At 35.5% G+C, this 25,941-nt stretch overlaps 1 protein-coding gene across 2 annotated transcripts; it reads right to left on the bottom strand.

Moving 5' to 3' along the window:
- Positions 1-552: 552 nt before the first annotated feature.
- Positions 553-15,909, bottom strand: optc (opticin). Of its 2 annotated transcripts, XR_015501885.1 has the most exons (8): positions 15,811-15,909; positions 13,368-13,514; positions 10,032-10,197; positions 8,484-8,642; positions 7,619-7,821; positions 3,518-3,613; positions 2,368-3,439; positions 553-2,327 (listed from the first exon to the last, which is right to left on the bottom strand). XR_015501885.1 is itself a non-coding variant. In NM_001003583.2 (7 exon segments), coding segments are annotated over 7 exon segments (969 nt in total). In that variant the 5' UTR covers positions 15,838-15,891; the 3' UTR covers positions 2,931-3,268.
- Positions 15,910-25,941: the final 10,032 nt, after the last annotated feature.

Below are 25,941 nucleotides of genomic sequence, written 5' to 3' on the forward strand. Positions count from 1 at the left end.
CTGTGAACAGAGATGAAATTCTGTGGTCTCCAAACTGGACCCCCTCCAGCCGAAGGCTGTGGATCACAAAAATTATGAACAGAATTGGTGACAGGGAAATAAGTCTGACTTATTTCGGAAATGCAAACCAAACTCCTACTCTGTTCTTACAAGGATGAGATGGCCCTTAACAGAACACCTCTGACCCCATACTGCCAGTGCACCCCCTACAGAATGCCACGAGGGACACTATCGAATGCCTTCTCCAAGTCCACAAAACACATGTGGACTGGTTGGGCTTACTCCCATGAATCCTCGAGCACCCTGGTGAGGGTATAGAGCTGGTCCAGTGTACCACAGTCTCCGATCTATATTATATATACATTTTTATCAATGGTTTGAGTTCAGCCTTTGAAAAAAGTAATTTAAGTTAAAAAATAATAAGTCCAAATACTGTGACTTAGATTGCAGCTTTTGTTTTTGCACTAAATGGACCCTTTCCCATTATATAAATTCTGTATTGTGAAACAAATGAGTTTAAAACCATCACTGATCTCACAAAGAGCCAAACTGTCATTTTCTGCTGTTGTGTTTAATTCAGTATTTAGACAGAAATCTGGCCTTCATTCAAAACATGCTGTTAAATGGAGCTGTGTGGGATATTTGCTCTGAAGATCCATGCAGCACTTTGTCCAATTGGACATTGTGCACATAGCAAATCTTCAATGCCAACAAAAAAAACTGCACACATTTTGGTGTTCTAAAACCTGTTCGTGCTCATGGGATTACATATGTTGTGTCTTTACAGGTGCTTAACATCCAGTGCAAATAATCTACGAGTGTCTTTACATTGTGCACTCGGGTAAATGTCAAACTATAAATATTTGACAGTTGCTAAGTAACCTCGGAAACCACCTGCAGTGGTACATGAGCGAATTGATTTTAAAATTAGATGCTTAGTTGTCACTGTAAATACACCGATACAACATTTGAATGAAAAAGAAAAGAAAAAAACAGAAATACAAATGCAAATCAAGCAAACATAAAACATCATTAATTAAAAACTATGCATGCTCAAGGACATTGCATCAATCTGAGTTTAAATGACACTCCTAACAGCTGAGCGTCTATAGAAATGCAGAAGTATATTGCAGCAGACAGGATGTACTGGAGAATGGTGTCACTTTGTGGTGAAAATAGGGCATTGCAGCTAAACGACTTTAAGACGATTTATGCTGTGACTTATAAAGTGTCCCTAGTTCTGTTCCAATATCTAATGAACTGCCTACAAATACATGTTAATGCCATTTAGAGGAGCTCTCAATGTTCTGAGATCTATTTATATTACCTTCTGAGAAGCTTTCTTTTGAAAAGTTGTTACTGAAGCATCACATTAGGAGGGCAATCCAAACACACGGTACACTGCAAAGCCACACAGGGAAAAAGCTATCCAAAATGGAGGTCAGTTCAAACTAATGAGAACATTGGTTAACATTGGAAACAGGCTCATTGGAAAAGATGCTTGAGGCAGCACTTCTGCAAACCTGCATTATGTTAGAATTACATGTGACAGAGGTCAGCCAATGTGATCAACATCGTTCCAAGAATCACATTAGCAACTGATGCTAAAGGTTGATGTTTTAAGCATTTAGTTTAGCGTGTCATTCAGATGGTGAGAGTAGAATCATAAGGATAACATTTGTGCCATGCCCCCGACAGGAGTGATGTTTAGGGGGCTGAGTTTGACAGAAACCAGTAAGTAGGAACTGTGTGATTAAATCTCAATCCCCTGGCCTCTAAAGGTGCATCAGCACTTGACACTACAAGCTGTGTTTTGTGTCCTTGTTAGTGTGCCACCCTTCCAGTACTGAAAACACTAGTTTAAGTCTGTTAAAAGTAAAATTAGAGCCATGACCTAGATGTATGGGGGCCAGCTAATAAAAGGTAGGCCAGATGACAGAAGCTTTTAAGCATTGCTTTTAGTGTGTCTGCCTCCTAAAGTATATCCAAGCCAGGATAATTATTGATATGTACCCCTAAATACATTTCTGGAAATCGTGAAATATGCCCTAGGAGTTAAATTTTTTTAGTTTTTGTTTTCCCGAATCCACCAAAGGCGCTGTGTACGGTTTTCAGATTTCAAATTTCTATCATATGTGCCATTCACACCTGCACATCTCGCGTGAATCCACCAGAGGTCGTTAACTGAATGGCCGACCAATTCCCCCACCCACTCACTTCCCTAAACCCAACCAACAGTGTTTTCAAAAGCATCGATTGACCCAATCACCGCCTTCACTAAACCCAACTGACAATGTTTTCAAAAGCAATCCAGAAAAAGAAAAGCCCTCAGAGTGGCCTGGTTTTTACCATGTTTTCAGATCTTACCATGTTCTCACCCTATTATTTAATCTAAAATAATCTGCCAATGGGGTAAGCAAAATAATCTTACGTCAAACGAAAAAAAACAAGATTAATTTGCTCACCCCATTGGCAGATTATTTTGCTTGTTTTAAGGAAAAACTCACTTAATATTGGCATATTATTTCTCAAAACAAGACAATATGTTTTGCTTGTCTAGAAAATGCTTCTTGATATAAGAATTTTTAGATATTTACACGAGAAACAAGACAAAAAATCTAAGCAAGAAAAGCATTTTTTGCAATGTAGATTTAATCAAGTGGTTATTACCAGATGTCATATTGGACATACAAGAATAACCCATGTTTTTTTGCTCCAAGGTGAAAACCTTACTCAGTGTTTGTGCTGCACAATTCCCCTCACTATAAAACACATTTTACTGGACTGTTTTGCTTTTAATGATTCCAGAAGACTTTTTTATGAAATGAACTCTCTTGAGGACACTATTTTGCACAAGTTTAAATGCATTATATTTCCATTTCTAAAGATGTTCTGTGACTAAAATAATTTTTAATAAATATATCTGTTTAATGAACCTGTTTTGTTCAAATGCACCAATATATATTACCCACATTCTCTGAGAAATAAATAAAAATATTGATTTTCAAAATAGGGTGTACTCAATTATGCTGAGCTCTGTAAGTTGGGATTTTAGTTAGCATCTGAGTGTAGGTAAGGAGTAGATTTTGGAACACAAACATTTGTACATCCTGCAAAGTGCAAAGTCATAACGCACAGAGTGACTTGCAAAAAAAAACTTAAGCTAAAAACTTTCTCCTAGATATTGATTGGGTGACATTTTAAACTAATTCAATTCCTCGCTTCATATTATTATTCCGTAGCCTGTTGAAAAGAGAGAGACACTGTTTTAAACTGGAGTTCCTACAGGTAATCGTGGTAAGCAGAAATATGCCTGGGGGTAAAGATTGATGTCCACCGGGTTGCCGTCAAGCCTGATGTCCTCCAGTGCTTTCCGTATGTAGTTCTTGTCATGGCTGTTGCAGAATGTGTCTTGGGTTATGCTCTGTATGTTGTTGTTCTGAAGGAAATATTAGATTTGCATTACATTTTAATGTATTATTTGGTAGTGATGAGGTGTGCAGGAGCTGTTTTCTACCTGCAGGTGGAGCACTCGCAGGCTCTCGGGTAGGGGTACGGGAATGTAGTCTAACTTGTTGTGTGACAGGTAAAGAAATTGAAGTTCCTTCATTTCCTGCTCAGGAGAAAAATGAACAGAAACATAATTACGTTACATGATCACTTAAAGCTGTGTTTGCAATGTCACTGCATTTAAAAAAAGGCAAAAGCAGCATCTTTTCAAAAAGGCTGTTCATTTTTTAATCGTAATAATTTTTTTGTGGAAAAACTTATCAGTATACGACAAAATTAGCTCTCAGAAATCTGTTTATATTCCATAAAAGTATATATTTATACCTACTTTTCATATCTACACTGTAGGTACAATTTTATACCATTATGAAATGAAAACAGATTATTTAGAGCAAATTTTGTCTTACTATAATGACAGATTTTCCAACAAAAGGTTCCAAAGAAAGGTGTGAAAAAATATACTCTATAAAAATAAATAATAATATCATAACTAGAATTGCTATTATATTATTATTATTTGCTAAGCCAATTGCCAAATTCACTGGCTTTCTCTGACTAAAGCTGAATTTCCTGAACCTATGATGATTTGAAAAACAGACAGCTGTTTTGAAAAAAAAAAAAAAAAAACTATTTAAATGCTTTATTTACTTGTTCACAGATTAAATACCAACTATGTTAACAAACAAAAATGTTATGGCTAGAGCAATTAATGAATAACAAAGAAAAGGTATCTTTTATCACATTTTTTTGTCCTCTGTCACATCTGTTTAAGACATGGTGCAAAAGTCCAAAACAGATGTTACACAGGTGATAGATTGAATTGGATTTCAAGGGCCTTGTCAATCTTAGTCTTCAAAGTTAATACAACATTGATTAAAACATTTAATGACGATTAATTTACACAAATTTATATACATGTCCTGTCGGCTTCATACACACTATTTAAATATTATATTTCACACTTAGCTGATGATTGATAATAAAGTGGGTTTGACATGCTGTCCTGGGAGAGAGCCATGAGCTCAAAAAAATTCTTAAGCCCGGGGCTTCCTCCCATTTCATCGGGAGAGAGGGGAGTCTGAGCTCAGGTAGGTCTTGCTACCCTGAATATGTTCTCTCGGCCTATTCTTTGATTATTAGGGGTTGCCATGGCGGAAGAAACTGACAACTATACTAGTATGCGGCTATGTACTAAAACACCGGCCCAGTACTAAAACACTTGAAATCAGAAGTTTACATACACTCTAAAAAAAGAAACAAAACCATTTTTTTTTTTAAAATGTCTGATGGTAAATCATAATAAACATTCACTATTTTAGGTCCGTTAGGATTACATAAATGATTTACATTTGCTAAATGCCAGAACAATGAAATAATTTTTTTGGAGAATTTTTATTGTTTCTAGACAGTCAAAAGTTTACATACATTCCCTTGGTATTTGTTTTAGCTTTGCTTTTAAACTTTGGTCAAATGTTTTGTGCATCCTTCCACAGGCTTCTCTCAATAGTTAGGGAATTTTGACCCATTTCTCCTGGCAGAATTGGTGTAACTGAGTCAGATTTGTTGGCTGTCTTGCTCACACAAGGTTTTTTTTTTTTAACTCTGCCCCAACATTTTCTACAGGATTGAGTTCAGGGCTTTGTGATGGCCACTCCAAAACATTCACTCTGATGTCCTTAAAGCACATTTTAACTAATTTGGCAGTGTGCTTAGGGTCATGGTCTGTTTGGAAGACCCATTTTAGGCCAAGTTTTAATTTTCTAGCTGATGTCTTGGGATGTTGCTTCAGTATTTCTAATGTTCTTTCTTCATGATGCCATCTATGCTGTGAAGTGGACCAGTCCCTCCTGCAGCAAAGAGCCCCACAACATGATGCTGTTGCCCTCATATGTCACAGTTGGGATGGTATTCCTAGGCTTGTAAGCTTTCCCCTTTGTCCTCCAAATGTAACACTAGTCATTATGGCTAAACAGTTTAATCTTAGTTCCATCAGAACACAGGACATGTCTCCAAAAATTATTATTTTTCCCAGTGTAATTTAGCAAATTGTAAACTGGCTTTTTGTTGATTCTGGCTTGTTGAATTTCCCATATTGTCACAAAAGGAAACAATCCTTAAATACTATTCTACAGTTGTGCCTTCAAATAAATTTTCAGAGGCATAATAATCCTATTGTATGTAAACTTGACTTTCAAGAAAAGTTATAACAATTTGTCAAGAAATATCTCTCTCATATCTGCTTTTCAGCATAACAGAACCAAATTTGATAATCCTAACTTACCTAAAAGAGAAAAAGTTTAGTCACATTAACATCTGACTATTTTAAATGTTTATGTGCCTTTTTATAGAGTGTATGAAAACTTGTAGTTTCAACTGTGTATACTGTGCCAATTTGGTTTATTCAATTTACTTATAATGCATGACTTTGGACTGTGGGAGGAAATTGTAGCACCTCGGGGAAACCCACGTCATGTGCGTTTTGATTTGTCTGATTGGTTATCATATAGTATCTAATGCGAGACCAGCTGTGGCCAATCATAAGCATGTGATCCTCTCAAAAGTAGTTTACAAATAAACATCCCTTTGATAAATGAAATGGAAAAATTTAAATGACAAATATGAAGTCATGATTTGACATCTTGGCTGTTGATAGTGGGTTCTGAGTGGTTGCTAAGTAGTTGCTAGGGTGTTCTTAATGTTTGCTAGGGTGGTCTAAGTGGTTGCTAGGCATTGCTAAAGTGTTTTGAGTGGTTGCTAAGATTGTTCTAAGCGGTTGCTAGGGTGTTCTGGGTGGTTCCTAAGGCATCGATAGGTGGTACCTAGGCAGTTGCTAAGGTGTTCTAGGTCGTTGCTAAGGTGTTGCTAAATGGTTGCTAGGGTGAGTAGTTGCTACGCGGTTGCTAAGGCATTGCAGGGTCATTGCTAAGGTGTTGCTAGGTGGTTGCTAAGATTTTCTAAGTCATTGCTAAGGTGTTTGCTAGGGTGTTCTGAGTGATTGCTAAGTGGTTGCTAAGGTGTTGCTAGGCGGTTGATAGGATGTTATGAGTGGTTGCTAAGGCATAGCTTCGTGGTTGCTTAGGTGTTGCTAGGCAGTGGTGTTCTAAGCTGTTTCTAGGAGGTTAATAAGGCATTGCAAGGTGGTTGCTATGGTGTTACGAGGCAGTTGTTAAACCAGCCTAGGCTGGTTGGCTGGTTTTAGCTGGTCAACCAGGCTGGTTTTAGAGGGGTTTTGGCCATTTCCAGGCTGGTTTCCAGCCTTTTTCAGCCTGGTCTTAGCTGGTCAGGCTGGAAAATGACCAACTAAATCCAGCTAAAACCAGCTTGACCAGCCTGGTTTAAGCTGGACAAAGCTGGTTTTGGCTGGGCTCCCAGCCTGGCTAGGCTGGTCAAGCTGGTTTTAGCTGGTCATCTCCCAGCCTAACCAGCTAAGACCAGGCTGGAAATGGCTGGAAACCAGCCTGAAAGTGGCCAAAACCCCTCTAAAACCAGCCTTGTTGCCATCTGTGATTAGCAAATTGGTAGTCTGAGTTAAAGGAGCCAAACCTTAGGTCTATATGACAGTCTGGTGCAAAGTTATGAGGTCAGAAATTTTGGTCCAATGTTAAGTCTATGGGACATTTTAGAATTTTCCAGGACATTTTTCGGAAATTCGTAAGTCGGATCAGTGGGAAAAGATATAGCGACCTAATTCAGTATAGTTCGGTGGTAAGAACAGTCTAGAAGGAGATGCATTCTTAAAATATAGTCTAAGAAGAAACAGAATTTTATGTAGTACAACAGTATGTTGGCTTTCTCAAGACAACATAATCTTAATTTAACATTTACTAAAGAATTATTAACATTTAAATGCATGCTTGTTAACATTAGTTCATGCACCAACTAACCATGAACGACTGTATTTTCATTAACTAATGTGAACAAATACTGTAATAAATGTATTGTTCATTGTTTGTTCATGTTATTAAATGCAACAACTAACATTAACTAATTTACACTTATTGTGTTCATGACTTTTTTGTCTTTTGATTATGAAATGCAGCATTGATAAGCATACAAATCTTCTTCTAGAAGAATTTAAAACGATTCAACAACACTGAACAGTATTCACCTTGAAGGCCTCAGCATGCATGCCTGAACTCCTCAGCTTATTATTGCGGATGTCGATGTGCTTGAGGGAAGCTGGGAGTTCAGGAAGAGCCTGGATGTTGTTGTCAGCCATCATGAGATCCTGAAGTTGAAGCAGTGAACGAAAAGCATCCTCGTTCACTTTACCAATCTGGTTTCCACTAAGGTCGATCCGTTTTAACTGATCTGAGAACAGCATAAAGTAATAAACGGTTTGATCAAAGGCTCCATTCAAGTCCTAAACCTAGTATTAAATTTTTCTGGTATGTAGACAGATTTATTTAACCTTTTACTCGATTATCATTTGCTTGAATAATAAGAGTAAACTATTTAAACTGTAAACAAAGCATACAGTGTTTTTAAAAATCTGGTATACAATGATGTGTTTTTATTCCTCTCACAGTTCATCCATTGATTTAAAACAACAACAACAATAAAAACGTATTTAGAATGAACAAATTACTTTCAGCAGATCACAAACAACCTCAAAAACATGAAACAAGTCTGTCCGCACATAACGTATATTGAATAGACTGTACTGTAGGGAAGTACTTAATAATCTGGAGGAGCAAACCACAGTGAACTCAAAAGAGCTTTGGCTATGCTTGTGATAGTCACGTTAAAAAAAACAGGCCTAACATTATTTTCATGACAGAAAAAATACAAAGAAAATGTGCCTCTTACTCAGTTTTTATTATGCACATGGATGATTGGTAGAAAGGCCTTACTATTTAAAATAATTAGTTTCAGTTCTTTTTAAATCCAAGTTCCTTAAACTAGAAGTGCAACCAATTGTTTAAAATGCTGTATGTGCAGAAAAAAACACATTTTTATTTGGAAAAGCTTACTGAGATTGATGAAGTCTGCGGCTTTGATCTCTGTGATCTTGTTAAAGCGAGCGTAGAAGTGTGTGGTTTCTTTGGGAAGAGGGGGAATATGAGTCAGATCTGAGTCATCGCAGTAAACGCTGCCGCTGATACACACACACAGAAGGCATGTGGGCATCCCTGCCGGACAGAGGGAAAGAGAGCCGGGTTATGACATTTCACACCACTAGAAGGCGCAGGTTTCCTAGTTGAGACAGAAAAACACACCATCAGATTAAAAGTGCCCCTATTATGCTATATTAAAGGTTCCTTCTTTTTATTTTGGATGTCTCCAACATTAGGTTTACATGCATTCAAGGTCACAAAACACCTTATTTCATCTATTTACAGGAGTATCTATATCCTGCCGCTAGTCATTAAATGTAAATATGTACATAAGATGTAAGGTTATTCAATAATAAGCACTAGTGTCTACAAAGTAGTACATAATTAATAGGCATGGATATTTATGTTCTAGTATTATAATAATATTTCAATTAAAGGTAAAGAGAAGTAAGGAAGTAAATCAGAAAAATAATTTTCATATAATCAATCAATCAATTGTCAAAATTCTAAGGAGTACCAACTAAAGAAAATAATAGTAGTATTTAATAGGAAGAAAATAGGTATTAAATCTGTATCAATATCTAATCATTGATAAATACTAGTGTTTGAAAATGAGTATTTACACTCACTGACCACTTTATTAGGTACACCTTACTAGTAATGGGTTGGACCCCCTTTTGCCTTCAGAACTCCCTTAATCCCTTGTGGCATAGATTCAACAAAGAGATTTTGGTCCATATTGATATGATAGCATCACGCAGTTACTGAAGATTTGTCGGCTGCACATTCATGATGCGACTCTCCCGTTCCACCACATCCCAAAGGTGCCCTCTTGGAATAGGATCTGGTGACTGTGGAGGCCATTTGAGTACAGTAAACACATTGTCATGTTCAAGAAACCAGTTCTTAGCTGACAGGAGTGACTGTGTTCTTCCGCTTCTGTAGCCCATCCGCCTCAAGGTTGGACATGTTGTGCATTCAGAGATGCTCTTCTGCATACCTCGTTTGTAATGAGTGGTTATTTGAGTTACTGTTGCCTTTCAATCAACTCCAACCAGTCTGGCCATTCTCCTCTGACTTCTGGCATCAACAAGGCATTTGCGTCCACACAACTGCCGCTTACTGGATATTTTCTCTTTTTCAAACCATTCTCTGTAATCTCTAGAGGTGGTTGTGCGTGAAAATCTTAGTAGATCAGCAGTTTCTGAAATACTCAGACCAGCCCGTCTGACTCTTAAGTCACTTAAAGTGGCCAGTGAGTGTATATACTGTTATATTTTATAAATTACATTTTTAAAGGCTTGCCATATTCGTCTGTATAAGGTAAGATGGCAGAGTTTATCCATTTGTCTTGATGATTGGTCTATTGACGGCAGTGCTGTATTATATGCTCTATGCAAAAGTAATATCAGAAAAGGTTTAATAGGGGCAGTTTAACACTTTTAAATGCAATGATCCATCTACCTAAGCCTGTGTCAGGTCCAAACAGGCCTGGTGCTTTGAAGTCTAGAGTTGAAGGAACAGGTGATTTCGTAGGACGAGGTGGCAGAGTCATTTCCTCCACATAGTTTTCAGGAACAAGCACAGCAGGTGGAGGAGTGACAGCTGTAGGAGGAGCTACTGTCTCAACCTTAAACAGTATGAAGATGGACGAAAACAGAATATTAAAATTAAATAATCAAAATTAAATAAAATCAAACAAAATAAAAATCACATTTCATTGTTTTTAAAAATATTGAGCACCACGTTAATGTTAGTTCAGGCTGATGCTCAGCTGTTCATAATGTGTACCAGTTTGGTTCTGACATCTACAAGTCAATTTAACACTCTTCAGTGCTTGGCGGCACGTCAATTCAACCATCCTCCACTTCTCCTAGATCATATCTGTTATTAGATTCAGGTATTTTGTCCAAGTATGTATACATCCCATAAAGCAAAATATCTCTGGCACTGCTCTGGCCCAAACAATCAGCTTTTGCTTGGCCCACATGCCGCAGTGAATTACAGTAAATGACTGGACCAAGTCTGGCTTTTAGACAAGGATCAAATACGGACCATATCTGGGCCAAGTCTTAGCCAAGTTAATAACCCATAACTGAGCCTGAACTGGGCCAGATATGTTGGTGTGTCATGACTTCAATGAAATTGATAAACCCATGAATCATTGCACTTTAAGCGTGCTATGGGCTTGATTTTTTTTTCAGCGACCTAATTGGTAGAATTTCTTTCTTTATTTGAAAATAATACAAATGTATTTTAAATGTGGGTCAAGATGGCCAAACTTACATGGCCCACACATCAATTATTAACATCTGGGCCAAATACTACAATTGACATCTGGCCCGAGTATTGTGTGCCGCCTTAAAGACTATGCCACCTCTGCCAAACCTGGGCCATGTTTAGCCCACATGCTATATGCCAGTGCCGGATTAATGCCTGCTGTGCCAGATTTCTGCCAAATCTGGGCCAGAGATCTTTGCTACCTGGAATGGTAATCAGCAAATCTTTGGTGTTATTAATTAATTATTTTAATAATAATATAAAATTATTTTTATTAACTAATAATTAATTATTAGTTATTAATTTTAGCTGTTTATGCATGGTTTCTGGTTCTGTTCTTTTAGGGGGTCTGATTTGATGCTGCACTTCTTGTATGTTTAGCTGCATGGACGAACGTGGATTTTCCTTAGAACAAAACCAAACCACCAATTTAACTGCATAAAGGGGTAGTTCACTCAAAAATTACAATTATTTCATCATTTACTCGTGCATCAATTGATCCAAACATGTCAAATCAAAACAGGGATCAAACCTGATCCAAACTAGTTTCTTTCTTCTGTCAAACACAAAAGAAGATGTTTTTAAGAAGGCCTGAAATCTGTTACCGTTGACTTCCATAGGATTTGTTTTATATGGAAGTCTTACAGGTTTTCAGCTTTTTTTTTCACAGTATCTTCTTTCGTATTCAGCAAAAATAATGAAACTCATAAAGATTTGGAACCACTCAAGGGTAAGTAAATGAGTAAACAATGAGTAAATGTTGATTTTCTTGGTGAACTATCATCCATTAGATTAAAAGTATATCATCAAGATTAAAGGGCCATGGAAGAAATCATGAGTTCACAGTTTAGAAACTTGTACAACTGGTTTTTGGATGAAAAACTTTCTTTACACATAGGTAAAACAGAGGCTATTTCATTTGCTTCAAGAGTGAAATTTAAGAAAGATGATTCTTTAGTGGTTAGGATTAATGATTTGATATTTGAGTGAAAAAAAATTGTAAATTATCTGGGATGTTTAATAGGAGATGTTATGGCAAGAAAGGTTTAGAGAAAGAAAAATTGCAAAGGGCACAAAATAAATGAATATGGATAATTAAAAAAAAAAAAAATCCTTAAGCACATTTGCACAGAGTTGACAGTTTTATTTCAAAATGTATGGGATACTTGTATTTTTGTACAGTTTGTCTAAAATCTGTCAAATAAAAATTCAATTCAATTCTATTGTAATATCATACTATTTTAAAAGTTCCTAGTTTGTCCCATGACTATTTAATAAGCAGTTATTAGATGCTCTGTTTATTTTTCCCCCAATTTCAGCTTAACAGAGAGATTTTTTCAACACATTTCTTATCATTATAGTTTTAATAACTCATTTCTAAAAACTGATTTATTTTATATTTGCCATGATGACAGTAAATAATATTGTACTAGATATTTTTCAAGACACTTCTATAAAGTGACACTTAAAGGCTTAACTAATTAGGTTAACTAGGCAGGATATGGTTAGGCAAGTTATTGTGGTTGGTTTGTTCTGTAGACTATCAAAAAAAATAGCCAGAAAGGGCTAATAATATTGAAACCTTAAATGGTTTTTAAAAAATTAAAAGCTGCTTTTACTCTAGCCAAAATAAAATTAAAAAGACTTTCTCTAGAACAAAAAAAATGTTATCAGACATACTGTGAAAATTTCCTCGCTCTGTTAAACATCATTTAGAAAGTATTTTAAAAAGAAAAAAAAAGATTTATAATTCCGATTTTAACTGTATTTATTCACAACTGGAAAAAAGTCCAAACTGAATAGTTATTTAATTGAAAGGTCAACATAGTCGTAAATCAGAGAAAAATATTTTCAATCAATCAATCAATCCTCAAAATTCTAATTAGTAATATAAAGAAAATAATAGTAGTATTTAATCGGAACAAAAATATCAAATTATTAAATAAGTGCCACTCGAGGGTGAGTAAATAATGAGTAAATGTTTATTTATGGATGAACTACCTCTTTAATATTTAATGTTGCTGTTGTAGCTTTTTGATTAAAGTAATTCTGACTGAAATATTATACTTATTTCAAGCTATTTGAATACATACATTTTAAATAGTTATTATGACTAAATATTTTTGTACAATTAATCTTATCATTTTATAATTATAATTTTATTATGCAATAATATATTTTTCTCTCAAGTTAAAATTTTTATAAATCTTTAGTATGCAATATATTTCAAATAAAGAAAGGAAGGGAACTCTCAAAGCAGCTGCAGAGAATTAATTCATTTGTTTTCTCTTCAAAAGTTTAATCGATTAAAATAAATATTGATTTATCATCCAGTGGTCCTCCTCGTAGACCATATAAATCAAATGGATTACTTTTATAGCATTCATTTCCCTTTACTGTAGAAAGAAAAGTTTTACTTAACTATTAGAATTACTGCTTCTGACACATACAGGAAAGAAAATCATTCAGGTATGATGATGGACTGACACTGACAAAAAGAAACCTCTCGTGAAAGCTCACCTCCTCATGCTCATCATCATAATTATAGTGCAGATCCCATGAGTCTGGGTCATCATAATTCTCCAGGCCAAATGCTTCAAGATCCAAATCAGTTGGAGGGGCACCAAGACTAAAGCCCAGAAGAATCCAAACGAGATACAGCAACATCTAAAGGAGATAAAGTAAATGGTCTTTTCAGACTGCTTTGGAATTAGAAACCAATTATGGATTTAACATCACAAAGTGTCAAGTTAATCCGCTCTATGCCATTTCCTGTGCCAACTTTCTAATTAGCTGAAAGACTGTGCTTCATTTTGAGGTTATGGCACCGTCCACTCTTCCCCCTTCCCGAGGGGTTTTATAACAGTCTGCAGGAGCTCTTTGTCTGTAGCCACAGATGCCTGTCACACCTCTATTTGTTTAACCTTTGAGGGCACTTCTTTCCGGCTGCTGAGACATGTACGTAGACCCATAATAGCTACAAACTTCACATATAATGACAGAGTGATGGTTAAACACTTTAGACCCTCCATGCGTTTAAAAACATAAATACATCAGTTTTTGTGTGCTTAGCTATGGTAATCTATCATCTAGTTGTATGGATGTGTAACATGGAAAGAGGCTGTTAGCAGATGACATGAGTGTGCAAAGCCAAAACATGAGTTTTCCACACAGAGAAATGGAAAAAAGTAAGAGACAACTTTTTGGAAATGTATGAATTTGGTTTGATGACACTACTGATTTCTTGTCAATTTTAAATGAAAACATGTTGTAAACTAAGCATTAAATCAAAACAGTTAAGAAATCAACATTTGATGGAATTATACCTTGATTCTCAAAAATGAAACAGATGTTATTCTGGCCAATCTCTCTCCCTCACTCTCTCATTACTTTAATACAATTGCAAGCTCTCTATTATTTTATTCTGGCATATTACTCAAGCCAAAAACTTGTACTTTTAAATAAGTAAGCTTGTCAGTCTGTGATAGTTTACCCCAAAAAAAAAAAAAAAGAATTTACTCACAATTTACTAAACCTCAAGGGGTTCCAAACCTTCAGGAGTTTCTTTGTTCGTTTTAGCACAAAAGAAGATATTTTAAAGATTTTTTGAAAACTTTAACTATTGAATTCAATAATAGGAAAAAAAAGCTTATTATTGAAAAAAGCTAATTATTGCAGGTTTCCAACATTTTTCAAAACATCTTGTTTGTGTTCAACAGATCAAAGAAATTTAAACTGTGACAAGTGAAGGGTGAGTAATTTTCAGTTTTGGGTGAACTATCCCTTTAAGTATACAGTGCTCAGCATGAGCACACCACATTTTAAAAATTAATATTTTTATCAATTTCTCAATGAATATAAACAATGTATTTTGGTGCATTTAAACAAAACAGATTTATTTAACAGATATATTTATTAAAATAATATTTTAGTCACCAAAAATATAAATATGAAATTTGTAAGATAATACAATTAAATTCATTCAAAAATATTGCAAAAAGAACCAACAGAATTTTTATTTATTTATTTATTGCTTCTCTTGATTTTTTCTCTTTTTTAAAATTTGTATTTAATAATTTTCTTTAACATATACATTTGGGTGTACTAGTTTTAAGACCGTTACCGTACGTTATTTTGTTAGATAATCTCCAGATTTGGCTTCAGTACTGACTAATCTGAGGTAAATGCACAAATATAATATTGTATCCTATTTAAAATATGAATTTAAAAGATAGATTTGTGAGGGGTGAGCACTGTAATTTAGAATATACTGTTAACACCTCCGTGTTGATAACCTAACAAATGTAGATTTTTTAATTAGATTTGATTCAATTTTTTTTGTCATTACACATGTACAAATACAATGCAAGGAAATGCAGTTTAGGTCTAACCAGCAATGCAATAGCAGCAAGTGCAGGATACAGGTATACGTTATAAGTGCATTTATAGAAAAACTATGATGATATTTACAGATGGATGTACTATGAACATTATATACAGGTTGTATTAGCTATGAACAGAGATTTACAATAAATGAATATATGTACAGGTTGCTATTAATAATCAGTAGTGTGCAGATAGATAAACATAATTACAAATGTATGTACAGTTGGTGTGTACATAATTACAAATGTCCATGTGCAGTGGGTATGTACATTTCAAATAAGGGAATCAGTGCAATGAATATGTGCAATTATAAATGTGCAAATGTTAAACAGTGCAGTGATTTTGAGGAGTATCTAACATGATAAATCCAAATCACATGTAATCCTCTGATCTAATTTAACCCAGATTGACTCATGTTTTTTTTTTTCACACTTGTTTCCCAAACAGCTCAAATTTAAAACATTAATATTCAAAGCTCCCCTGGGTCTCTTCAGTTATTCGGCTTAACCTGTTCTTAAAGTGTTCACAATTAAACCAAGAGACCAAAGAGTCTTCACTCAGCAGGAAGGAGGCCTACCTTTGATGTTTGTCTTTGAATGGCCATAGCCCAAAAGCAGCTCTTGCGGGAAAAGAGGTGTGGAAGCTTGTGTTCTCCTGAGGATTGAGTATTGAATCTAACCCAAGATTAAGAAGGCGGTCAGGTTAGGTGAGGGGGAGAGCTGTAGGAGCTCAACTGGGGGATGGCCAGGTCAGTTTGCTCAGCTGTCACTAATTCTACAGCCTTGTCAATGGTGAAGTATCAGTTTGGTTTGGTAATTTACCGCTTCTTACCAGCAGGATGTTTTTCAGACGTGTTTCCCTAGAGAGATGCAAAGTTTCTTCTTCTTTTTGTTTTAAATTGCACTGCATTTACTGACATTTTTGTCATTCCAGAACACAGTTCTGGTCTGGTCATTTACGACTCCTTACCAGCAGGTTGTGCTTTTTAAGACGTTTGTCCTTTTTTTTATCTTGTATTTTGTTTAGTTACATTTTGGCATCTCAGAAAACTATTTTAATTTGACAATTTACATTTCTTACCAGTGGCTTGTGGTTTTTGCACTACAATAATGACATTTTTTAACCAATCACTCATTTTTAATATGTGATTCTGTCCTTATGTTCCTGCAAAATGGTAATTTCTGGCTGAAATGACTAGAAGGCAGCAAAATACTAACCACAGAGTTCAAGCAAACTGAGAAAACATTTTCATTTCAATTTGACAACAAACGCACTCACAAATTCTCACGAACAGATGAAACACGCTGCAAATAGTGCAGATAACAGAAATTGTCAGGGGACCATAAAAAGTGATGAACCCTACAAATCTGCTTCCTGGTCATTAGTGTTCAGCAGTGTTCAGTTCAGTAGTCTGACATGCTTGCCTTCTAACTTGCAGTTGTTCTTAGAGTAATTGTTATTAACATCACATTAAAATAACATTTTATTGTGCAATTCTTCATATTACAGCTGAAAATAAACAAAAAAAGGAAGCAAACATGAGTGCAGCGCTCGAGCTTAAGCTGATAACATATGGGCTAGAGCTATCTGACATGTAGTAATGCTGACGAGTTAACAAAATATCATAAAATGTGGTATTTGAAGATCGTTATGAACAATGTGTGTATATATACGTCCAGTAAAGTGCATATGAAGTGTGTATATAGCCTATGTGATTTAATGTTAAAAATGTTTTATCAATTGATGTTTGCCTTGTGTTGCAAGGCTGGGTTTTTTGTGTGAGTTAAGCATCTGTGACGAATCCCTGCTTCAAGATGAAATTTAGGAAAAACCATTTCACCTGTTGGTCTGTGTGTTTATTACCTGGCAATGCTATCTTATGGCAGTTCATAACATTATGATTCAGTGGCTACTTCGTGTAAAATTGTACAATCTCATTTGTTCAATTTAGTTTAATTTGCTTATTCCCCAATGATGGTTGGGTTTAGGGGTGAGGTCGGGTGCCACCCCTCTTTTAAAAGACTGTGGCTGAACTCGAATTAGTCACTAAACTGAAAAATGAAAAATAATGATATTTTCTTGTGAGATCAGGCTGGACATGGATGTTAAAATAATTTCTGGCAATTCATCAACTGAAGGCAACCAGGTTTGTCACTTTTTAGGGTCCCCCGACATCTTCCGTTGTGGTCTGCTATATGAGCGATTTTGTGTAAGTGTTATTTTGTGTGCATGTGTGTTGTCAAACTGAGATGTTTTCTCAATTTGTTAATAATTTACTTTTTGAATGTGTTTTCTTCGGTCAATGTATTTTTTCAAAACATGAATAAGCGGATTCCTGCAAATAAGCTATATTTTAGATCAGTTGTTTGCACAATACTATGTAAAAATCTAATTGCACTTAAACAAGTAAGATTTCATCACATGTTCATTCATTTGTTTTCCTATAGCTTAGTCCCTTTATTTATTAGGGATTGCCACAGCGGAATGAACCGTCAACTTAGCTTGCATATGTTTTACACAGCGGATGCCCTTCCAGCTGCTACCCAGTACTGGGAAACATACATACACATGTGTAACGGAGGCCAGCCAGTAGGTTCTGTGCAGGTAAACCTCACTCCTCTGACCTCTGAGGGTGCTCTAGCGATATATGCTAGACGACATGGTCTTTAGCCTCCTTGTTAGAGCAACTGACCACCATGCGGAAGGTCGCCAGTTCGATCCCAGCTCGGAGCGGGTTGTGTGGTGTAGGACCGGTGGGGTTACACATGCACACTCATACACTACGGCCACTTTAGTTAATTCAATTCACCTAAAGTGCATGTCTTTGGACTGTGGGGGAAACCCATACCAACATGGGGAGAACACCAGTTGGTGTGGGTTTCCTCCGGGTGCTCCAGTTTCCCCCACAAGTGCAACAATATTTGGTACAGGTGAATTGGGTAGGCTATATTTCCCATAGTGTTTGTGTGTGAATGAGTGTGTATAGATGTTTCCCAGTGATGGGTTGCAGCTGAAAGGGCATCCGCTGCTTAAAAACATATGCTTGATAAGTTGGTGGTTCATTCGGCTGTGGTGACTCCAGATTAATAAATAAATAAATAAATAAATAATGAACAAAACAGTAGGGGTGGGAAAACATTGATATGTCAATATATCGTGATATATTCGACCGTGATACATCATTGATACTCTGTCTCCAAGTATCGATATTTTTCCTAAATGCAAAAAAACCCAAAAGATCTAAATTAATTAAACAGACATACACACAGTTTACCACTTTGGCTGCAGTACACACATCTGCCACCAAGTGACGTATCCAGTAATGGCGGATCAACAATACGTCAGAGAAGCACCAGCGCCATTTAAAACCACTGACAGATGAGCCATTGTAATGGTGAATCTCGGGCATATGGATATCTTGTCTGTCCAGGCTGGACCGAGGTATTTGTGTTTCAAACATCACAACTCACTCTAATTTTCCACTTGTTTTTCCCTCACAGACGAGCTTTCACTTCGCTAGATCGCTCGCCTTTGCCCGCGGTCAGTGCTGCGAGATTTACAGGATTATGTTCTCAAAATATTTCATTCCCCAAGATGTCAATAGGATATGAACATATAATCTGAAGGGCTTTGCGTTTATTTAATCATTAAAGACCTCGGAAAGGTCCTGTAAGATGATTTTGTTGAATATATTATATAAGGATATTAGAATTTTGGCTGAAAATATAGCCTAAGGGAAATAAAAAACTGTTAAAAGTTCCTTTTTTTATTTGATGACAAAATAACTGTTCTCCACTGCTCGAGACACTAAAAGTGCTCAGAGGAGTCTGTGTTCACCTCTCTGAGCATTCTGATCAGTTACTGTTTTTGAAGAAAGTTTTTTAATCTAGTGAGAATGATTTTGGCTGATTAATAAAAAAAAAATGCAAAAAATAAAAGCATAAAATGCATTAAATAAGTTGTCAATGTTGTATTAAGTGTCTTAATTTTACAGAACTTATTTATGTTGGCAGTGTTTTCTTAAATGTAGGCTATATTCCACAAAATGGACATTCTGCTGCTATGACTAATTTAGAGATGTGCCCTTTCAGTCACAAACGTCTCTCTGCACGTCTTGTTTGACAGCTTATAACTCTTGTTTTACACTGTTCTGATTCTATAAAGCATATGCTGTTAATATAATAACTTTTTGATGCATTTTTTCTCATTCCTTTACAAATATTGTGATAAATCGTGGATGGTTTTCTTGTGTTATATCGATATATTGAAGAATCGTTGTGATATATCAATATCAGGGGCAAAATATTGTGATACTATTGTATTATGAGTTAACGGGATTCCCACCCCTATAAAACCCACAAGAGATAATTTCTGGTTTTGCCAGAATCAGATGTTAAGAATGAGCCTGTAGGATGTTTTTAGCATTCCTGAGCAAAATTCTGATTTAGTGGGTTTCAGATGTGTGTCCTAGCAATATGTGAGGTTTCTCTCTCTCTCTCTCTCTCTCTCTCTCTCTCTATCTCTCTTTTTGTACTATATTTAATGATGTTTTTGATTTCAACACATCGGTTTGTTAATTTTTTTCCCCAGCAGGTTTTCGTTTTCAGACATATGTGTCCTAGTAATATTCAGGTTTTCTCTTTTTTAAATGGTTTTTGAATTACATAATGAATTTGTGCATTTCCAGGAAGCAGTGGTTTAGAATAATCAGCCCATCTTTGTTGTTGCCAATGCATTCAAGGAATTTAATTCTTAGAGTTCATAATATAATAGTGACAAGGAAAAATCTGGGTTGTAATAGTTTGACTCGATTTGCTGAAGTCACAAAACTGATTGTAACCCTTTAAAGTCAGATTAAACTAATGCACCTAATGTTATTTCATGGTGTGTTGAGCAGGTCAGTGAGGTCAGCTGTTTGTGATTTGACTCAGACCGACATCCAATAGCAAACCTACTGATCGACCTTTGACTTTGTCTGATTTTTTACTGGCGTCTGCATGGCAAGGCCCAAAATAGACACTCATTCCTGCTTCATTGCTTCTCTTTCAGAGGTCTTACATCACTTCTGAATTAGCAACCATGTTTCGGAGATCAGACTTTCCACTGCTAAATTCTTTGTGCAGATAACGACAAGCTGAGACTAAACCAATAAATAACCAGAAAGGAAGTGCATAAAACTTTATGGTATCTCTCTTATAATGAGGAAAATGTTGTTCTTGTTTTTTTTTCAGCACAAAAGGTTTTTTTTAATACTTTTAGTGTTTTAGTTCATCCAAAATGCAGTAGAAAATAAGAGTGCGAAAAAAACAACAACAAAAAAATCAGGAAACATTATTGCTGTTTTGCCGCTTAATATTTTTGAGCAGACCGTATTTGGTAGAAAGTTTAAAAAAACACAGCACTGTACAATGAAATCTTTTGTGAGATTATAAATGTCTTTGCTGTCAGATTACCTCAGTTTAATATATTCTTTCTGAACAAATTCAGGGAAAAATATTAGGTTGGAATAGTCACATTTTTCCAGATAGAATTTGAACTATAGATAAATGCATAACAGATGAATATTGAACAAATTAATGGATTTGTGTGCATTCCAATACAAAAAATAAATAAATAAAAAATTAAAAAATCCATAAATGTGCCAGAATAAATGGTCAAATGTGTGTAGCAATTTACAAACACTGAAAAAGCAATCCGCAAATAATTTTCAGACAAAGTTATGTTTGTGACAAAAACATATTTGTGCAAATTTTTGATGCAACCTGGGCTCATTCTGAAAACGTACCCATATATATACATTTCTGGAGAGCATCAAATACGTCCCAGGAGGTACATTATTTGCAGTTTTTGTTTTCGAAAATCTACCAGTGGTCGCTGTGTATGCTTTTTGAGATCTCAAAATTCTCGTGCGAGTGTCATTCACACCTGCTGTTCTTGCCTAAATCCACTAGAGGCCACTGTTGACTGACTGAGTTACTGACCGATCGGCTGACCCACCTTCCTCCTTCCCTAAACCCAACCAATAGTGTTTTAAAAAGCAGATTGACCCGCCCACCAATTTTTCAAAACCAAACCGACAGTGTTTAGAAAATATATCTTGAATTTTTACCACATTTACATAATTTACCACATTTCTACCCTGTTATTTACTTGTTTATTTTTTTTATTAATTTTTTTGGCTTTTGTTTTTGTTTTTACCTGCTTTTTGCAACCGTTCTTCGCTGGACTTGAACCTCGTCAACCTGGTCCACTCCTCTCTTTGTCCTAATTCCGCCAATGTATGCGGCGAGCCACTGGACAAATTGGTAACAGCAGAAAAGCCATCCAGACGGAGGTAAGCGATTAGCTGGTAAGCGCTAAAATGAATGCCATCATACCACCCCGTAGCCTTTGTTTTAAAGCCGAAATGCAGCCATATGTACTTTTGCCATACATAATTTGAAATCTTCAGAAATCTTTATATGGCTACGTTTTCAGAATGAGCATATGTTGCAATGTTTAGATTGACTAGTCTGATATTGTTTAGTTATGTGCTTATTTTAATTTTGACTTTGTGGATTTTATTTTCTTTCTTTTCAAATTAGTTAAATATTTGTAAATCCCTTTACATATATTTGTGGCTCCAAATCGATTTGGCTGGAAATATGAAACAATTAACCCAACCACCCTGCAAACTTTAAATCTTTTTGTTCCTGTCTGATTGAATTAGCAGCCGAGCTCCATCCAGACTGATCACATGCTTCCACAGAGAGAGAGAGAGAGAGAAAGAGAGAGAAGGGAAAAATCCTCTGCATTCTTTCCGACACAATTTATTATCTTCTCTAGCTAGTTTCCTCATGTAGTTAGCTAATAAACATGCAGTTGTGTACAACAAGATTTTATTTATTTAAGGTTTCATTAGTTAATGTTACCTATTTACTAACACGAATAACATAGTTGTGCATTTATTAATGCATTGAAATTCATGGTTTTTAACATTAATGCACTATGGATGCACTATATGTTGAGCTAGTGTTTTTAGCCAATAATGAACTTCCAGTGAAAAGTTTATGTGACTATTTTCAGTTTCATGAAGTTCCTTTTGTTGTGATGTTCAAACATAATCAGTTAAATTGAATTAAGCATCCAATTTGGTTGTTAAAGAAAATAGTTGTAAAAAAAATGGATGAAAGTTTAAATGCAGGCACCATTATTAGCATCAGTCTAGTGCAGAAATTCCATTGAAAGCACTGAAGTAAAATAAATTTCTATATTTTAAATACATGGTGTGGAAAAATATAATTTAATGCAGTGCTTCGTGATTGGCCTGATACTTAGTTTACAACGTATCTCAGTGAAGATCACTGTTTTTGTTAAAGAAATCGGATCTTAAATGTGGCGATTTTGTATGGAATGACAAAATAACCAGAAGCCCTGGGGCTAGCTGACTAAAATTAAAAGTCTGTGTTCATATACCCTATTAACATGAACTAACAATAAACAACTTCATTTTTATTAACTAAAGTTAACAAAGATGTATAGATACTATAATTATGTATTGCTCATTTTTAGTTCATGTTAGTAAATACTTTAACTAATGAAACCTTAACTAAATGAAATCTAAGAGACAGCACATAACACATTAGAGACAATAACTAATGAAACTTTATAAGATACGAGAGTGAATAAAAATGTATTTGATGTATGAAAATTAAGGTGTTGTGAAGGAATAGTGTTGTCTTTCAGGTGTAATGAAAGTTGTGTTTTGAAATCCACCTGCTGGGGGAGCCAGAGTGCTGATCTGTTTCTTATATTGTTCAGTATTTCAGGAAATGGTTTCCATCAGGCACCTGAATAACATTAGTCAAGCAATGGGGGATGTTTAAAATTACCAAAAGTGCAGTAAGATTCTTTCTAGGAGGATATTGTGGCCAGTGTTAGAACATGGCCTTGGTTTTTCTAAGAAGCTTTTAGGAAGCTGCTCATGAAACTATTTGAGCCTTTAGTATTTAATTAAATTAAACTCTGCAGCATAATTATACTTTAGCATCCAGGTTGGATAACATGTAGTTAATTCATAGTCTTTCATTTATATATATATATATATATATATATATATATATATATATATATATATATATATATATATATATATATATATATATATATATATATATAATATTTATTTTCCAGATTTTGTGAATTTCTGTGTGAAGCCTTTAATAAGTGCAAGATGGGATGAAGAGCAAAGCAAATAGGATAATGCTTTACACTGACTATCTGGATAATGAGATTTAATAATAAGATATAGCTGGAAACATGACACTGAAGAGTAAAAACATGACAAAAGAAATGTAAACACTCCACACTCATGGTATTAATCAGGCTTCAGAGGTAAAGATTTTAATTATTTTATTGTAAAATACAACCCTGATTATTACCTTGAGTATAAAATTCATTGGATTTGTTGGATTTACCATAATAACATTAAACAGTTCCCTCACATCATTTTCTAGATAATTGGCATAGGGAAAACCAATTCTTTCCCCTTAACTAAGGTTGCATGGTGTTAATGCAATATGGCTTCTTGTTGGAGCAAGAGATGGTGTATATTAAACTCTGAAACTGTTTTTCTTTCATTCATTAATTTATTCATCCATTCATTCATTCATTTTCTTTTCAGCTTAGTGCCTTTATTAATCTGGGGTCGCCACAATGGAATGAACCACCAACTTATCCAGCATATGTTTTACGCAGCGGATGCCCTTCCAGCTGCAACCCATTACTGGGAAACTGAATCTGTTATGAAATTATTAAACTCACAAAGAAGTGAAGAGTTTCACACAGCATCTTTTGACATTGTATCAAGCAATAATCAGTCCTAATCATTACAAAGATTACGAATAAATCACCTAAAGCTGGACTCACTCTGTTATTTTGGCCATGATTTAGTTGTCTTAGATTTTTACGTCTGCTTTGACATGCATAGCCGATAACTATGATCACTGTCAAACCAACAACTAACAGGAGCTGATGACAACTCAAAAACCTCAGGGAAAATTATGGATTGATTAAGATTGTGTGAATCAGAAACTGTTTGGCAAAAGCACTGCAATGAATAAGGAAACTGCAGGTTTCTTAAAGAAACTTAAAGAATGTGAGTGTTGCTTAAACACCTTATCTCATGTCGCATTTTAGTTGTAGATAAACTTTAATCTACAAATAATTTAACTAATTGCCAACTAAATCTGTTGTTGTTGCTGTTATCATTATAGTAGCTATTATAGTGAACAATATGATAATTTTAAGTCATTGTAATACATTTAAAGACAATTTAATGTGTAGTAAAATGGTTAATTATCTGATTCCCTATTGTTTCTCCTGGGGCCTACTCACACTATGCTATCCGAACCGTGCCCGGATCGTTTGAGAAGTGTGAGTGCTCTGAATCGGGCTCAGGCACGGTTCACTTGGCCGGAAAGGGCCCAGTTGGAAGAGGTGTTCATTTGGGCCTTGGCGCGGTATGCTTGTGTGTGAGAGCAAAACTTGCCTGAGTCCGAAACAGAAAGCGAGACGTGACTTTTAAGGGACTGTTTGATACAGATTTATTTATCATTCTTACTGTGCTTTGGCCTGGTTCAAGGCAACTGTACATAGTGTGAGTACAGCCTTGGTGGCATATGGTGAATAATTTATTTACAGACAAAGATTGTTCTAGGGTCTAACCAATAATGTACTGACCAGTAAAAACAACATCATAGTTTACTGTAAGGCTTACTGAATAATTCTGAGAGCATGACTTCTGTCAATGATATTGCCGATAAAATCAAGCTGTCCTTGAACCCAGTGAGAATCCAGAACACGAGTTCAGATGAAAGAAAAACTTGCGATAAAATGTAATGGACAGCCTCACAAAAAAACCCTGTAACCATGAAACCATGTTCATGGCTTTTGTAAACACAATGTAGCATCTGCTTACACACCTTTTTCTTGAATCATCTGTGCATGTTTATTTTCATGAGCACATAACATGGTGTCTTGTTGTACTTAACACAGCTTGACAACGTTAACAAATCACTTAATTTCACAGCTTATAAAAATCTGTTTTGTGGGAGACCTTATCCAGGGTCAGAAAAACTCTTTCTTTAACATAATCCGTTTGCGCCCGGATGTTTCGTACATTGATATATATGTGGTATAGGGACAAGTGAGCAATAAAAGCACACAATATTGTTAATTCCACATCACTAACTAAAGTGTAAGTGAATGATGTTGACTTTTTTTTTTTAGCCTTAATGGTAGAGCATGTTAAATAATGGAAACACTGACAGGATCTGTTCCTGTTTTACACAACTAGCCAGAAATATCCGGGTGGTAAAAGGTGGTAAAAGAGAACTTTTACTCATAATACTTATGCTTTTAAAAGAGACTTGTTTACTCATATTTATGCAGTTTTGTCATCACAAATAGTGAAACTTGTTGACTCAATTTGTGAGAACATTTAAGTCAAATGTATACATTTGATTTCTTGTACCATTTATTATATTATTTAATTTAATTTTCTTTTCATCCGCTTTTCTGGGGCAGGGTTGCGTGGGCAGCAGTCTTAGGAGAGAACCCCAGACTTCCCTTTTCCCAGAGACTTCTTCTAGCTTCTCCGGGATCCTGGGGCATTCCCAGACCACCCGAGAGACATAGTCTCAGCAGCGTGTCCTCGGTTTTCCCTGAG

The sequence above is a fragment of the Danio rerio genome, chromosome 11 (assembly GCF_052040795.2).
Source record: "Danio rerio strain M-AB ecotype USA chromosome 11, GRCz13ab, whole genome shotgun sequence".
NCBI classification, from domain to species: Eukaryota; Metazoa; Chordata; class Actinopteri; order Cypriniformes; family Danionidae; genus Danio; species Danio rerio.